Source organism: Orycteropus afer, unplaced genomic scaffold, assembly GCF_000298275.1.
Source record: "Orycteropus afer afer isolate SDZICR_OR568_19922 unplaced genomic scaffold, OryAfe1.0 scaffold00087, whole genome shotgun sequence".
Taxonomy (NCBI): domain Eukaryota; kingdom Metazoa; phylum Chordata; class Mammalia; order Tubulidentata; family Orycteropodidae; genus Orycteropus; species Orycteropus afer.
In genome coordinates, this window is record NW_006921674.1 from 9135031 (window position 1) to 9153440 (window position 18410).

The following is an 18410-nucleotide window of genomic DNA, read 5'->3' on the forward strand; positions in this document are numbered from 1 at the left end:
TAGCTGCCCTTCAGGTCTGGAATTGAACCCACACCTGTGGTTTCCAGCCAAACAAAAGACAGGCATATGAATTGAACATTTATCTGAGGTAGATACACTCCTTGGAGAGAAAAATCATGGGAGAAAGAAGGGCTGCTTATGCACAGGGAGACAGCTCGGGGGCAGGAGTGCATGGAGGGATGGACACAGGGAAAAGGTTACTCTCAGGAGGAAGCGGAAGGGGAGCTGTTGCATTGTGGTAAATTGTGGTCAATGTCATGAGACAAAGTGTATGTGAACTGCTGTAGTATGGAAAGTGAATTTGCTCTGTAAATCTTCACCCAAATCACAATTAAAAAAAAAAAATCATTTAAAGAAAATTAGATTTCTATGATGGGTTCAATATAGTCAAGCCATCATTGCTTTGATAAGAATGACCATGGAACAAATTAGTCATATTGGAAATTGTTAACATCTATAAACACTCTTTTCTATAGATCTTTCCATTCTCAAGAACTGACCACAAAATGCACTAGCAATTTTATTTCATCTTCCTGGCCTTGATCCATGGATGAGACCTCCATGGATGAGAATTCCACAGACCAAGTAGAAAACTGTAGTTTTATTTTTGACTGTACTGATGACACTGCATATTTCACCATTACTTCTCTGCCTCAGTTTTCTAATTTAAAACAAGGCTAACTAATCTGGGCATAGGGAGAATAAGCAAAGGTAGAGATGAAATAAGATTGGCCATGAGTTGATGATATGTTACAATGGGGTTAAGAGTTACATACAAGTTCATCTTACTTTTCCCTTGTGTGTATGTTGGACATATTCCAAGATAAAAAGTTAAATTAAAACAAAATGAGGCTAATTGTATTTGCTACTTGGATTCCCTAGAAGAAATGTTTAAAAGTCTGTAAGAATAAGTAAAATGACATAGACTATGCCTGTAGCCTTCATGTATTTTCTAAATTTAAGATCATCTGTAGTACCTATAACACAAAATAACTTGTTACAGGACCTTTAAGGAGGTAAAAATGATTCAAATTTTAGATGGCAATGTTATTTAACTATACAGAATCTATCCTAATTTTAATTGCTGTGAATAATGAAAACCAGCCACCACAGTAAAGAAGGTAAACTGTCACCTATCTAATAGAATTCTGTGTCATATTTTGGGGGAAATTTTTTCTCCTCTGAAAATTGTTACAAATCTTTTCTTCAGCATCAGTCTTTAACTGAAGTTACCAATTTTAAAAACTACCTAAGAACTTTATTCAATAAAACTCCAACCTATTAGGAAATGATGTTCTAATTTTACAAGAGTTAATCAAGGAGTCTGCAATTAAAATGCATTATTTTTTTGCTTTGGTTCCCCAAAAAAAATAACAGAAAAAAAAGCATATTGTTCTGGTTACCTAGTGCTGCTCTGACAAGAATATATACCACAAATGGATGGCTTGAACAAACAGGAGTTCATTCTTTTACAGTTCTGGAGGCTAGAAGTCTGAGTTTAAAGTGCCAAACCCTATGGGCTGTGTGAAATCCCCTCAACTGTGGGCTTCAGCTCTACCTCTTACTCCCGGTTCACTGACACTAGAGGCATTTCTTCAGTCAGGCAGCTACTGGCTGCTGAGGCTAACAAGCCCAAGGTCAACAAACAAAATGGCACACTCCTGATGCTACCAAACCACATGGCAGATCATTAATTTAAGTCCATTTTAAGTCCCAAGGTCAGCAGAGCAGGGCAGGCTGCTGAACATCAACATAGCTACATGCACGGTTCAAGCATGCCATAGGCTAGAGACCACTCCCAAAGCTGTTTCTTATATACGGGAAGCAAACCACATACCCAAAGGTTATGCTGCTCCCAGTAGATTCCACCATAGAGTTAATTACCAGTTTCTTCATGGGGAATACTACATCCAGCTGCCCAGCCACTCAATCAGGCCTAGCCAAGTTGACACACAAACTTAACCACCATACATATAGACAATTGTGTTATATGTACAGTTCACATAACTTTAGGCCCATAAAGTTTACAACATTATGGTCAGGCTTCTAAAACATTTACCCCTTCCTGATGAAAAGTTAAATAATTATTTGTATCTTTAAATGGCTCCATAAAGTGAATTCTGCTATTAAATATTAATTTATTTTTATAAATTTCAGCAATTTAAACATATATCATTTCAAAGATGTCAAAAATACTTTAAAATGGTGTGAATGGCACCTATTACTCTTCTGCCTTGTGCCTTTTGAATAAGAAGATGTGCATATTGCATAATTGTACTCAAGAATAAACTACAGTATTTTAAAGATAAAAATAAGTTTATCATAGTAATGAAAACATCCTTACATTTATCAATTGATCAGAACCCACACAGATGAAATATTTCTAAAAAACTTTCCTCTAAATTTTATAACCAGATCCAGAATTATATTTTCATATAATTCTGTTTTTTCTATAATGCTGTTAATTAAATGTACAACTAAATATTACTTATTTCCTAGATTTATAAAACTTATATAAATAAATATACTTATCACAACTCTTCATCAAATCATATGGTCTAATTTGTGGTTCAGAAAATACAGTCATTGAGCCTCTATAGGAAAAAGACTAAACACATTCATTCAAAAGATAAATTCTCTTATTCCATAACGGTAACCATTGTGCCCAGGGGAGATCTAACTATGTTTGCAAGAGGAGTCAAATTAGTATCATATTTATTATTAAAATTAACTCATATTTAAAAACTTTTTCCATACCTTAACATTCAGGAGCTGTGGTGGCACAGTGCCTAAGGCATTTTGACTGCTAACCAGAAGGTTGGCATTTCAATCAAACCCACCAGTACCTCTGCAGAAGGAAGATGTGGCAGTCTCCTTCAGTAAAGATTTACCAACTTGAAAACATAATGGGGGTCACTATCAGTCAGAATCGACTTGATGGCAGTGGTTTTTTTTTTTTTCTTAATTAACAGTAAAGAAGGGGCCAGTCTTTACTATAAAAGCCAATACAGAGTCTATGTATAGTTCATGTAAACTTTTCTTTCTTACTAAAACTTATTTCTGAAGTTTTAGTCATAAAGTAGCTACTGAAATCTCAACAGTATTTTTTAAACCTTAATTCTCTTTCTTATCAATAAGGGCAGGGCAGAAGCCAAATATGAGACCAAATAAGTCTGAAAGTTTAATATATTAATATATTCCATGTTGTATTACAGTTATAGATTCTATTCATTTGATTAAAAAGTTACCAGAGGCCTAAAACTTACTCAGAGGATTCAGAGGTAAATTTGATTTATCAGATTACAAATTTAAATGCAGCAGAAACCCTAGCAACAACAGAAAAATTAACAATCATCTCTAATTCATCATCATAGTTTTGGTCACTGCCTTTAACAATACAGCCATAGATGCTAAAGGTAAGTATTCTTCTAAAAATTATCAGTATGTCCATCCCTCTTCAAACACCAAATTTGGTTAAGACTTACATTTTAAGCACAAAGAACAGAAAAAGAATGTCAAAGATTTGTGCATACTCTGTGCGTATAATTGTTTTCACTGAAAAAAATTTACCTTTAAGTCAGCCACTTCTTCATTATAATTATCTTGCTTGGTGACATTTGAAAAGGAGCGCAAGGCTCCTGTGAGACGAGGTAAAGCCATCTATTACTCAATCAGTGATCCATACAACAAGAAACCTGAAATTGAAACAAAACAGATGATATTTACCTGTTAAAGGAGAAGGGGGTAGGAGTGAAATAATGAAACAATACATTGGCCTGTACAAGAGGAAAAAAAAAAAAAGACAATTAGGTAAAAACTGCTACAAGTGCTGAGAAACTCTGCTGATACATTTACTATTCATGAAGTGTTTCCCCCTTATTTTTTAAAATGGATCTGCTATGCTTAGACAAAAGAAACAGAAATAAACAAAGCACTTCTTTCTAAGGTATTACTATAACATTTCCTCAAAATGAGCTCTATAGCTTGCCAAGTACAGACTTAAAATACTATTACTGTCCAAAATATTTAGAGAGAGAGGTGATGGCACTTGCCCATCTTTTCTCCATTTTTATTTTAAACTCACAGATCTCATTTCATATGTTTCCCAATGCTATCCATCAAACTATTTTCTTGAAGTCCCACCCATTTCTACCTATTACATTTGCAGGAGTGGTTCTCTTTGCTTGGAATGCTCTTCCCCATATGTTCATATAGCTGTTCTTTGACATGTAGGTCTTAGCTTACAAGACACCTCCTGGGAGACACCTTTCCTGACCACCTAAAGAAAGACAGAGGAACTTCACAGTCACAGTCACAAGTTAACACAAAATGTTAACTTTCTTTACAACATTCATTAATATTTAACACTTTTTTGTTTATTTACTTATCTATGTGTTCACTATGCAAAGGCATTTAACTATGTAGTTCATAATAAATTATATATTTACCTATTAGGGAATTAGGGGGTATGTAATACTGAGAAGAACAGGCTTAACAGTATGTAACACTGAGAAGAACGAGCATTCCATAACATTTAATTGTGCTCATGTTGTTGTTGTTAGGTACTGTCAAAAGGCTCCAACTCAGTGTCCCTATGAACAACAGAATGAACCATTGCCCTGTCATGCACCATCCTCAAAATACCTGCTATACCTGACCCCATCCTTGCAGCCACTGTCAATCCATCTCATTGAGGTTCTTCCCTTTTTTCTCTGACCCTCCACTTTACCAAGCATGATATCTTTCTCCAGGAAGTGGTCCCTTCTGACAATATGACCAAAGTAGGTGAGACAAAGTCTGGTAATTCTCACTTCTAAGAAGCATTCCAGCTACACCTCTTCCGGGACAGATTTGTTCATTCTTCTGGCAGTCCATGGTACTTCCAGAATTCTTCACCAACACCATAACTCAAAAGCATGAGCTCTACTTCAGTCTTCTTATTTCACTATCTTGCTTTCACATGCATGTGAGGCTACTGAAAATAGCATGGTTTGGGTTAGGCACACCTTAGTCTTCAAAGAGACATCTTTGCTCTTCAGCACTTTAAAGAGGTATTTTGCAGCAATTTGCCCAGTGTAATATGACATTTGATTTCTTGATTGCTTCTTCTATTGACGTTGACTGTGGATCCAAGTAAAATGAAATCCTTGACAACCTCAATCTTTTCTCCATCTATCATGATGCCACCTACTGGTCTAATTGTAAGGATTTTTGTTGTTTCTGTTGAGGTATAATCCATACTGAAGGCTGTAGTCTTTAATCTTCATCAGTAAGTGCTTCAAGTCATCTTCACTTTCAGCAAGCAAGGCTGTGTCATCTGCATATCACAGGTTGTTAATGAGTCTTCCTCCAATTATGATGCCACATTCTTCTTTGTATACTCCAGCTTCTCAGATTATTTGGTCAGCATACAGACTGAATAAGTATGGTAAAGTGCATCCTTGTTCTGTTCAAATGACAGCCCCCTTGTCTATGTACAGGTTATTCATGGAATTTCCATTCTTCTCAATGTTATCCATAATTTGTTATGATCCACACAGTTGGATGCTTTTGCACAGTCAATAAAGCACAAGTAAGCATCTTCCTGGTATTCTCTGCTTAGCCAAGATCCACCCAACATCAGCAATGATACACCTGGTTCCATGTCCTCTTCTGGCTTGCATTTCTGCAAGTTCCCTGTCAATATACTGCTACAACCATTTTAGAATTACCTTTAGCAAAATTTTACTTGCATGTGATATTAATGATATTGTTTGATAATTTCCACATTCTGTTCCATAACCTTTCTTTGGAATGGATAGAAATATGGATCTCTTCCAGTCAGTTGGCCAGGTAGCTGTCCTCCAAATTTCATGGCATAAATGATTAACTGCCTCCAGCACAGCATCTGTTTGTTGAAACATGTCAACGGGTATTCTGTCAATTCCTGGAGCACTGTTTTTTGACAGTTCCTTCAATACTGTTGTTTCTTGATCATATGCCACCTCCTGAAACAGATAAACACTGACCAATTCTTTTTTGTACAGTGACTCTGTGAATTCCTTCCATCTTCTTTTGATGCTTCATTCAAATTTTCACTCATAGAATCTTTCAGTATTGTAACTCAAGGCTTGGACTTTTTTCTTTAGTTCCTTCTGCTTGAGAAATGCAGAGCTTGTTCTTCCCTTTTGGTTTTCTAACTCCAGGTCTTTTCATGATAATAATTGACTTTTTCTTCTTGAGTTGATCTTTGAAATCTGTTCAGCTCATTTATCTTGTTATTTCTTTCTTTTGCTTTAGTTTACTCTCCATTCAAGAGCAAGTTTTAGAATTTCTTCTGAGATCCATTTTGGTCTTTTCTTCCTTTCCTATCTTTTTCATGACCTTTTGCTTTCTTGATGTCATCCCACAATTCACCACGGTTTTCAGTCACTGGTGTTCAATGCATCAATCTCTTCTTCAGATGGTCTGTAAATTCTGGTGGGATATAATCAAGGTAGTATTTTGGCTCTCATGAACTTGTTTTAATTGTCTTCAGCTTCAACTTGAACTTGCATATGAGCAATTGATGATCTGTTCCACAGTCAGCTCTTGGCCTTGTTTTGTCTGAAGATACTGAGCTTCTCCATCATCTCTTTCCACCAATGTAGTCGATCTGATTCCTGTATATCCCATCTGGTGAAATCCACATATATAGCTGCTGTTTATGTTGTTGGAAAAAGGTATTTGCAGTGAACAAGCCATTGGTCTTGCAAAATCTACCATGTGATCTCCGGCGTCACTCTATCAAGGCTGTATTTTCCAAATACTGGTGATTCTTCTTTGTTTCCAATTTCGCATTCCAATCATCTGTAATAATTACCACATCTTGATTGCATGTCTGGTCAATTTCAGACTGTAGAAGTTGGTTAAAAAAAATTCAATTTCTTCATCTTTGGCTTTAGTGACTAGAGCGTAAATTTGAGTAACAGTAGTATTAACTGGTTTTCCTTATAGGTATTTGCATATTATTCTATCACTGACAGTATTGTACTTCAGGATAGATCCTGAAACATTCTTTGTGATGATGAATAGCACGACATTCCTCTTCAATGTCATTCTCCACATAGTAGAGCATATGATTATCTGATTCAAAATGGCCAAAACCAGTCCATTTCAGCTCAGTAATGCCTAAGATATTGATCTTTATGTGTTCCACTTCATTTTTGACAACTTTCAATTTTAGTCTAGATTCATATTTTTTATATTCTATGTTCCAATTATTAACGGATGTTTGCAGCTGTTTCTTCCCACTTTGAATCATGCCCCATCAGCAAATGGAGGTCCTGAAAGCTTTGCTCCATCCAGGTCATTAAGGTCAACTCTACTTTTAGGAGGCAGCTCTTCCCCATTATTTTGAGTGCCTTCCAACCTGAGGGGTCATCTTCTGGAATTATATCAGACAATGTTTCAGGGCTCTTCATGTGTTCCAGTAATATATCAGACAGTGTTTCACTGCTATTCTTAAGGTTTTCACTGAACAATTCTTTGAGAAGTAGATGGCCCCTTCCTTCTTCCAAGTCTGTCTTAGTCTGGAAGCTCTGCTGAAACCTGTCCACCACAGATGACCCTGCTGGTATTTGAAATACTGGTGGCATAGCCTCCAGACTCACAGCAACACACAAAACACAATACAACAAACTGACAGACAAGGGGTGTTCATAAGGTACCCATAAATAGACCAAAAGGCAGTCATTCAAACAGAAAAGGGGATACTGTATGGTTTAAACTCAGAAAAGGTGTGTGTCAGGGTTGTATCCTTACGCTGTATTTATTCAAGCTGTATACTAAGCAAATAATCCAAGAAGTTAGCCTATATGAAAACAGCATCAGGATTGAAGGAAGACTCATTAGCTAAAAGAACTAACAAATCTGTCCTGGAAGAAGTTCAAACGGAATGCTCCTCAGAAGCAAGAATGGCCAGACTTCATCTCACCTACTTTGGTCACATTGTCAGAAGGGACAATTCTCTGGAGAAGGGTATCATGCTTGGTCAAGTGGGGGTCAACAAAAAAGGACCTCAACAAGATGGATTTGACTCAGTGGCTGCAACAATGGGCTCAGGTACAGCAAGGATCATGAGGCTGGCACAGGACTGGGCAGTGTTTTGTTCTGTTGTACATAAATTCACTATGAGTTGGAGATGACTTGACAGCACCTAACAACAACAAACCAAAGACAATGAATCAATAATTACTAACTTTACAAAGCAGAAAGCACTACCTGTAGATGGTTTCACTGATGAATTGTACCAGACATTTAAGGAAGAAATGATACTAAGTATATCTCTAGAATATCTCCTAGGAAACAGAAGCAGAGTGAACACTCACTAGTAAGGCCAGCCTTATCTTAATATCAAAACCAGGCAAAGGAATTACAAGCAAGAAAAACTATAGACCAGTATCTCATGAATATACATGAAAAAATCCTCCACAAAATATTAGCAAATCAAATACAACAATACATAAGAATTACATACCACTCCCAAATGGGTTTTATCTCAGGTATCCAAGTCTGGTTCAACATTTGGAAATCAATTAATGAAATTCATCATATCAAAAGACAAAGGAAGAAAGCTCATATAATCCTATCAACAAATAAGAAACATTTGATAAAATCTAATACCTATCCATGAACTAAGGAGCGTCAACTTAATAAAGAAAACCAGCCCCTCTACTGGGAGAAAAAAAAGCAAAACCTACAGCTAACATCATATTTAATGGTGAGAAACTAGATGTTTTCCCCCTAAGATCAGGAACAAGGCAAGGATACTCTCTCTTACCATACCTATTCCACACCATACTGGAAGTACTCCAAAAAAACCACTCACTGTCATCAAGTCAATTCCAACTCACACAAACCCCTACTGGATTTCCAAGGCTATCAATCTGTATGTACGGAAGTAGATTTCCCCATATTCCTTCCACGGAGCAACCTTCTGGTTAGGAGCCAAATGCCTTGCACACTGTGCCACCAGAGCTCCTTACTGGAATTACTAGTTAATACAGTAAGACAGAAAAAAGGAAATAAAAGGTATACAGATTGGGAAGGAAGATAAAAAACTGACCATTTGCAGATGCCATGACTGTTTATGTAGAAAATCCCAAAATTTTGACCAAAAAATGCAAGGTTCATAGACAAAAATCAACTGCTTTTCTATATAACAGCAATGAACAACTAAAAGTTGAAGTTAAAAACACATGATTTACATAAGTACCAAAAATAGAAACACTTAGGAATAAATCTAACAAAATATGTACAGTATCTCTGAGAAAAACTATACAATTCTGATGAAAGAAATCAAAGATCTAAATACATAGAGAGATATTCCATGTCCATGGACTCAATACTGTTAAGATGTCAGTTCTTCCCAACTTGATCTATAGTTGCAATACGAATCCCAATCAAAATACTGGCAAAATAATTCTAAGTTCACATGTAAAGGCCAAAGACCCAGAGTAGCCAACACAATACTGGAGGATAACAACAAAGCTGGTAGGATTGACACCACTCAACTTCAAGTCTTACTATAAAAAGCTACAGTAATGAGACAGTGTAGTAAAATGTCCATTAGATTTAGCATTTTAGTATTGTTCTTCCTGCACTGTTTTTAATAAAAATAAACATAACAGCCCTGTACAGTTGAGAGTTAAATCACTCATTCTTCGTTCTTCCTAATAGCTCACTCATTTTTTCCTAGCTGATGGTCACTACTTCAGGTATTAGCATTTTCACCTTTATAATCAGTGACATAGCCTCTATTTTGCTAAATTTAGGTTGGCCAGACATTATGTTTTCTTGCTTCATGTCAATACAATCAATCTGATAAAGCCACATATAATCACCTTTAAATTAATTTCTTCTCGTAAAGAATTTGTGTAAGCTTTTATAATTTTCTTCAAAATACAGTTGCATTCACTTCTGCTTAAGAAAAAAAATTTATTTTCTGTTATGTTATATTAATGTTAAAAACATCAACATTTTTCATTTGTCCATCTGATTAGCTCATGTGGCATTTTATTCACTTTCAAAACAGTAAATAAAGGAACTCTTCTAAAACAGACAAGATGTCTCATTGGTAAGCAAGGATTTCCTTTCTTGGAATGGAATGTAAATTTTCCTTTACACTAAATGCATGCCACATTTCTTCGCTACACACAACTGAGTACTCCTCAGTCATTCTCTTGATGTTAACACCCGAAGATTTCAAAAGGACCTGTTGTTGTTGTTGTTGTTATGTGCCCTTGAGTCAGATCCAACTCATAGCTACCCCTCCTTGGGTTTCTGAGGCAGTATCACTACGGAAATAGATTGCTCAACCTTCCTTCCAGGGAGTGGCTGGTGGGTTTGAACTGCCAGCCTTCCAGTTAGCAGTCAAGCGCCTTAGGCACTACACTACCATGACCTGTTGTTGTTATTTGCCATCGATAGAACTCTGAAAATGCTAGAAAACATTATCAACGCCTTTCCTGACTACTCTATAGTCCTGATGCTGTGCAGTGAATTAATTAATATGACCCTTCTAGACATGTTCTCTATTTTGTGATGTACTGTAAATCCCAGTCTCTATGCCTGTTTAGGATGGGATGTATCTCAAGTCCCGCCTTGTTGGAGGATGTGACTCAAGTCATCACTCTTAGCTCCCTTGAGGGTATATATAGGAATATTCTGGGAAAGTTCGTACTCTTGCTCCGATTCTGTGTTTGGTTTCTTATCATCTTACCCCAGCTGTCATTTGACCCACCAATTTGGGTTTGCCAACCCCTGCAGCCATGTGAGTTGAGAGAACCCTCCAGACCTACCCACAGACCTGGGACTTGCTAACCTCCCAGCTTCCACCACCACCATCACGTGAGCCATTTTCTTGGGCATTTATGAGTTCTGGGAGACATTACAATGAAATACAGAACGCTACGACAAATAACAAACCAAACACACTGCTGTCGAGTTGGATCCGACTCATAGAAACCCCCCACTGGGCTTCTGAGGCCATATCACTAGGGAAGTAGATTGCCTAACCTTCCTTCCGAGGAGTGGCTAGCTGGTAGGTTTGAACCGCCAGACTTCTGACATGAGGGAGATTACTGAAGGGAGGAGGAGAAATTGATGTCAGAGATGACAGAGTGGCAAGGCAGTTTGGAAAAGTTGGACATTTGGGACATCTTTAATCTCTGCCTCATACGGATTGGCCTGATGATGATTTTTCTGAAAGAAATTATTCAACCACCTGAGATAAATTCAACTTTGGTTTAACGGAATGGATATTATCCAAAAGTAAGATATTCTTGAATTCACATAGTTAAAAGCAGAGGTTCCTCAATAATATGAATTGGTTGCATTGGAATCAATTGGAAAATTTCTTTAAAATACATTTCCAGATACTGCTCCCAGATATTCTGATTCAGTACTTTGGACCTTTGGTTTAACCATTAAATAACTAGATGTGATTTGTCTCTTCTTCAAATATAAGCGTTTCTTGGAAAGTTTCTTAAGACATACCCTTAAAATGCTTATTGTTAACTGTAAATTTCTTACATATTACTAGGTTTTCAAATTATGCTTCTCTCAATTTCACCCTAACTATCCACATCAGTACGTATCTTTGATTGTGAATTCAATTACTATGAAGAATGAATGATAGATCCAAAGGAAGACTAGCCAAAACTTACCTAAACCAAGAAATGAGAAGCTACTTTGATAGGTTCCCAAGAGTTATAGTGCCTAAGGCACTTGACTGCTAACCAGAAGGCTGGTGGTTCAAACCTACCAGTCACTGCTCGGAAGGTTGGGCAATCTACCACCGTATTGATGCCATCTCAGAAACCCAAAGAGGGGCCACTATGAGTCAGGTCTGACTCGATGGCACATAACAACAACAACATACAAACAACAGAGAGAGGCAGAAAGATAATGCAAAAAGAAGCGAAAAAAATAAGAACTGAGTTCAAGTGGAAAAATATCAGCTAATTTCTTTGGGTATTGATTTTCTCACCAATGAAAGGAAGGTTTACAAAATGATTTCTAATGCCCCTTTCAGGTTGAAAATGATTAAGTCAGAGTACTGAAAACATGAATTAAATTGCATAAACTCAGAATCAGAGAGAGGAATTTGGGAAATAAGTTGAAACAGCTAAATTACCAAGGGATATAAAACAGACTGTCAAAGCAAACAGCAGAAAAATGAAACTGAACAAATAGTAGATTTCCCATACCCACTTTCTTATCTACATGAAAATGAAGGACTTAAATGAGATGGTACATGCTGAATTTATAAAGAGCCTGATTTGAACCTGTCTCCAACATGGGCAATAATACACTAGGCTAGAGTTAGAAGAATTAAGATCTAGTGCCTACTTTCAATAACTTTACAGCATAAAGTAGGAGATCAGACACAAATTGCCTGCCTCCTGATTGTGGTTAAATACATTAATACTTTACTCTTTCTTTCTTAGCACATGCACCTTTTTTTCCTCCCCCATAAATGTCTGCGTTTGCTAAAATTTCAATTTGAGTACACATAGAAAGAGGAAGGGATGGAGGGAGGGAAGGATGGAAGGAGGGAGTGAAGGAGGGATGACTATAGAACACTGTTTACAGAGATTGTTGTTGTTGCTATATGCCATCGAGTTGGACCCGACTCATAGCGACCCCTCCTTGGGTTTCCGAGGCAGTATCACTAAGGAAGTAGATTGCCCCATCTTCCTTCCGAGGAGTGGCTGGTGGGTTTGAACCGCCAGCCTTCTGGTTAGCAGTCAAGTGCCTTAGCCACTATGCTACCAGAGCTCCCGTTTACAGAGATTAGGAGACCTAAATCATAAAAAATTAATTCACTAACACAAATAAAATTATGTAGCCTACACTTACCTAGTGTCTCTATGGAGCATTTTTCTCATGCAAGATTATTACAACCATTGTTAAAAATAAAAGCTACCACATGACCAAAATGGTGAAATAGATTAATATCAAAAGTTGAAGTCTCAACTTTTGAGAACATTCCGAAAATGAGAAAAATGATTTCACTCTATGAAACATGAAATCTGGTGATGGAAATACCTGCTATTCAATCTAAGTGAAGCAAACACATAAAATATGATTACTTGTTTGAATTACACATATAATAGCATTCATATCAAACTTTTAACTGCCACTGGAATTATGTTTCATTTTAAATGAGCAATAGTAAAGTACATGAACACATTGCATTCCATGAATAAGTTAGTTTTTGACAAATTAAAACAGCTTTGTTGTTGTTGTTGTTAGGTACCATCGATCAGACCAGACTCGTAGCGACCCCTCCTTGGGTTTCCGAGGTGGTAGTAGACTGCCCAACCTTCCTTCTGAGAAGGAGTGGCTGGTGGGTTTGAACTGCCAGCCTTCAGATTAGCAGTCAAGTGCCTTAGGCACTATGCTACGAGAGCTCCAAAACAGCTTATGATAGTAAATTAAAATAACTTCCCACACATCCGATCTCCCTAGCAACACATATACATTTATTTCAAAATGAAGTTCTAGATTCCTCGACTGCTAAATTCACCACAATTCACCATGGTCAACTCCCTACTTGGTCTATTTACTTTACAGTGTACGAGGGGAAAAAATACAAGGGAGCAGATTTCGCTCCCAAAACTCACGAGAAGAAGAGTTACTATGTCTCTGTAACACAACTAATGCAACAAACTAATGAAAACAAATTATCCACGCACCTGCCCCCCCCCCAAAAAAAAATTCACCCATATGGTCAAGTTGTGGCCCAACACCTGGGCAATACGTGACTCGTGTTCACTTTCTTTTCTCCCCACCCCCACCCCACCAACTCCAGGAGTGGGACAGAACTAATGAAACACCACTGACACGTCCTCCGAGCCAGAGAGTGATGACAGCTCCGGGCTCTGCTCTGGGGCAGAATCAAAATCGTCAGAGGGTGGCCCCCTGGTCGCCGCTACGGCCCTGCAGCCCCTCGCCTCCTGCCAGCTTCCCAGGGCTTCGGCGTTCCTTCTCCTCCTACCTCCACCTCCTTACCTCTCAGTCCCGGCTCACGCATTTCCCATCACAGTCTGCTCCTGCTTGCGCGCCACCCGCCCTTTCGGTTTTATTTTTACTTTCCACGCCTGGTAAAGAGCGGAGAGCAAGGTCAAGGATGCCAACGGGAAGCCGCACCTCTGCGCCCAGGTCTCACCCACGCGGGGCCTGTGGCGATCACTTCCAGTCGCACTAAACCTCACGGGAACACCGTCTGACCGCCGGACAGACACACAGACTGGACTGGGAGGGGCGGGCGCGGCCTGCACGTCGCCCGCCCGCAGCGCCGCTAACGTCGGTACGTCGGCTCCCTCCCACCCTCCCTCGCCTGTCGGTGCGCACGCGCCTCCGCACTGCCTCCCGCCTGAAAGAGGTCAGCCGACAGCGCAAGGAGAGTGCGCCGGTTCCCGAGGCTTTCGTGGAGTGATGGACCTTGGGCACCAGGCTAGGCCTCCCGCTGCTCGGTTGCGGTTCCCTGCCTAGACGTCCTTCCCTTCAATTACCTGAGCCTCTTTTCCCAGTCCTTCTCTGGGACGTGAAGATATTGAGGAAATAATTCCTGTTAAAGGTAAACGAGAGAATAGTGAATATGAATGAATGTACCATCGGAAGAAACGGGTGATCCGCGTTGTATCACTAGCTGGCCCCTTTGGATACTGTGCATTTTACTAGGTTATCTGGCCTTAACTCCCTGGTTCCTTAAGCTTTCTGTATTTGCACTTTAGTTCTCCTAAATACATCCCAAAGGACCTCCATTTAAAACCAAAGAGCCTGAAGATTCCCTGACTCAATTGACAATGTTGTTACCTGCAGTGGAGTCGGACCCGACTCATAGACACACCTCCTTGGGTTTCTGAGGCAGTATCACTGCGAAAGTAGATTGCCCAACCGTGAAGTTAATATTGAGAAAATTTAACCCTCCTGAAGAACCCTGATGTCTAAACTAAAAACGAGGTTTGCAAAGATTGTATGTCCTAGTAATAAGTGTGGCTCCTTCTTAGCTGAAAGCAAAGACTACCATAAGGAAATGTGGCCTGAGGCCTGGTAGAACTTTTTTTTATTAAGAGGCAGCCAGTAGTGACCCAGTTGTACTTTTCACTGGCCAGACCACATCTGAAACGCTGTGCTCCATTCTAAATTGAGCACGTTAAAAAAACCTCAAACAAGTTGGAATTACTTCAGAGAAGAGCAAAATGATGAAGAGTATACAAATCCTTAACTAGTGAAGAAGTGTTGGTCGAACTTGCCAAGATTAGCGTAGATGAGAAAAAGCTACTGAGATCGTCTTCAAATATAGAAAGAGCCATCGTGTGAAGTACATTTATTTCATGTGGTCCCAAAAGATACAAATTTCAGGGAGACATTTCAGATTCTGAAAACAAAAACCCCCTCCTAGCTAAAGAAGTTATTCGTGCATAAAGTGTGGTGACCAGAAGGCTGACAGTTTAAACCCACCAGCCACTCCTCAGAAGGAAGATGGGGCAATCTACTTCCATAGTGATACTGCCTCGGAAACCCAAGGAGGGGTCGCTATGAGTCGCTCCGACTCCATGGCACATAACAACAACAACAATGTGTGGCTACCTCAACCACTGGATTTGACTTCAAATCAACTTTGAATGGAGTCCCTGTTTGGCTACTAACTGAAAGATTGGTAGGTTGAATCCACCCACAAGTGCCTTAGAAGTAAAGCCATGTGATCTACTTCTGAAAGATGATAGCTATTAAAAATGCAATGCATATTTTACTTCCCACATACAGGGTCACCATAAGTTGGAATTGACTCAATAGGATCAAGCTTCTTAGACTCTGAATGGACACTTAATAGGTACTTGGTGCAGAGGAGTCATGCATCTAGAGAAGAATTAGTTGAAGGTTTTGTTAAAGGCATTTCCAACCCTGAGATTCAATGACTCCTTAGTTGTTGCCTTCACAGAGTTTACAAGTTAGCTTATTAGACAAGACTGTTGCATCAAAAATTAAATAAGGCACATGATGAGGATGCTAACCGTAAATGTTAAAAATTCATGTGACAGATTGTTTCCATCACAGTTCTGGAGACTAGAGGGAGAAAAAAGAGGTTGAAAATAGACTGTGCCTAGAACTGCTATGTCTAGTAGGGCAGTCACTGGTAAAATGTGGCTATTGACAGTTAAAATGTGGTTGATCCAAACTGAGATGTGTAAATAATGCCAGATATCAAAGACTTAGTATAAAAAACAATTATAAAATGTCCTAATTCTTATATTGATTGCTTGTTGAAATAATATTTGGGGTATATTGATTCAAATAAAATACTAAAATCAATTTCACCTGTTACTTATTTTAATGTTGCTACAAGAAAATTTTAAATTACACGGATGATGTCTTAAGCTATGTTCTCTAGAGAAAGCACAACCTGTAAAGCTTATGTAGAGAGAGAAAAAAAAAAAATCTTAGGGAAATGGCTTACACAGTTATAGAGGCTGGCAAGTTCCCAGTTCCTGGGTCAGACATCAAGCTTGAGTTTTTTTGCAATTCACTCAGCTGCAGGGGCTGAAGAACCCAAGATGAGCAGGCAGTATGGCAGGCTGCTGACTCCGGTGGATGACGAATCCAAGATAAGCAAGCAAAATGGCAGATTGTTGGCTCACAGAACAGTTGTAGAAGCTGGCAACTCCCAAGTCCGTGGGTCAAATGTCAAGCTGGAGGCTTTTCCTGACTCATGCAGCTGCAGAGACTGATGAACCCAAGATCAGTAGGTGGCACAGCAAGATCCAGATCCAACAGAAAGTTACCAAATTTCCCAGGTGATATATATACATACACACACACACACACACACACATATGTGTGTTTATATATATACATACCCCTAGGGAAACTTCCTTTGAACTGATCCGCTGCTCAAAGCATATCCCACCATGGAAGTGACTACCTTACATCACATCTTATCATGGGAACAACCACACCATGACTGCTCAAACAACTCAGAATCAGTCCAGCCAATTTGACACACAACCTAAACTCTTACAGGTGGCTTGCGTTATGGCTTTATTATAGACAAACTCACTATCATCGAGTCACTCTCGACTCATAGTGACCCTCCTTGGGTTTGTGAGGCGGTAGCACTACGGAAGTAGATTGTCCAACCTTCCTTCCATGGAGTGGCTGGTGGGTTTGAACCGCCAGCCTTCTGGTTAGCAGTCACGTGCCTTAGGTACTACACCTTGTAGGCATATGGATATTATCCTATCACTGACAGCATTGTACTTCAGGACAGATCTTGAAACAGTCTTTGGACAATAAATGTTACACCATTCCTCTTTAATTTGTCATTCCCAGCGTAGTAGATCATGTGGTTGTCTGATTCAAAATGGCCCAAACCAGTCCATTTAAGCTCACTAATGCCTAGGATATTGGTTATGAGTTCCAGTTCATTTTTGACAACTTCCAATATTCCTAGATTTGTTCTTTGTACATTCCATGTTCCAATTATTAATGGATGTTTGCATCTATTTTTGCTCATTTTGAGTCGTGTCACATCAGCCAATGGAAAGCTTTACTCTATCCATATCCTCAAGGTCATCTCTACTCTGAGGAGTCAGCTCTTCCCCAGTCAAATTTTGAGTGCCTTCCAATCATGGGTCCATCTTCCAGCACTATGTCAGACAATGTTTCGGGGCTATTCATAAAGTTTTCCAGTAATATATCAGACAGTGTTTCACTGCTATTTGTAAGATTTTTAATGGCCAATTCTTTGAGAAGTGGATAGCCTCTTCTTTTTACCGGTCTAAGCCCGGAAGCTCCTCTGAAACTTCTCCACCATGGGTAACCCTGCTGGTGTTTTGCAACACGGTGGCATAGCTTCCAAACTCACAGCAACATGTCAGCCACCACATGACAACAAACTGACAGAAAAGTTCGTCTTCCTTAGTTGTTCCTAACCCTAGCACCTGTCTACCTCAGGCTTTTACCTTACTATAGAGCCACACCCAAGTGAAAAGCAGCCTCTAAGCTGCTACAGGCAATCAAGATTTGGGAGTGGGTTGAAATTAACAGGTGACTGGAAAGCCAAATAATACTTGAAAACTTACTATAGTGGAAAAAAAAAAGAAAAAAACACAAGAAGCTCAATTGGTAGTAATTTAAATAAATTATAGAATATTTCTAATTGGAATACTTTATAGTCCATTTAAAAAATGATATGAATCTGTATTGGCTTATATGGCAGTATGTTCCAAGTGTACACAATAACATGAGATACCTTGTTGTTGTTGTTAAGTGCCGTCGAGTCCTTTCTGACTCATAGCGACCCCATGCACAGCAGAACGAAACACTGCCCGATCCCGCACCAGCCCCACAATCCCTGCTATAGTTGAGCCCATCATTGC

At 39.0% G+C, this 18410-nt stretch overlaps 1 protein-coding gene and 1 pseudogene across 1 annotated transcript in view; both read right to left on the reverse strand.

Moving 5' to 3' along the window:
- Positions 1-3660, reverse strand: part of ASCC3 (activating signal cointegrator 1 complex subunit 3) — a 515455-nt gene extending 511795 nt beyond the window's left edge. Inside the window, exon 1 of the mRNA XM_007942265.2 lies at positions 3571-3660. Within this exon, the coding sequence (XP_007940456.1) occupies positions 3571-3660 (90 nt within the window). The remainder of the gene's footprint in view (positions 1-3570) is intronic.
- Positions 3661-14326: 10666 nt separating this feature from the next.
- LOC103198166 overlaps positions 14327-18410 on the reverse strand; it is a 21509-nt pseudogene continuing 17425 nt past the window's right edge.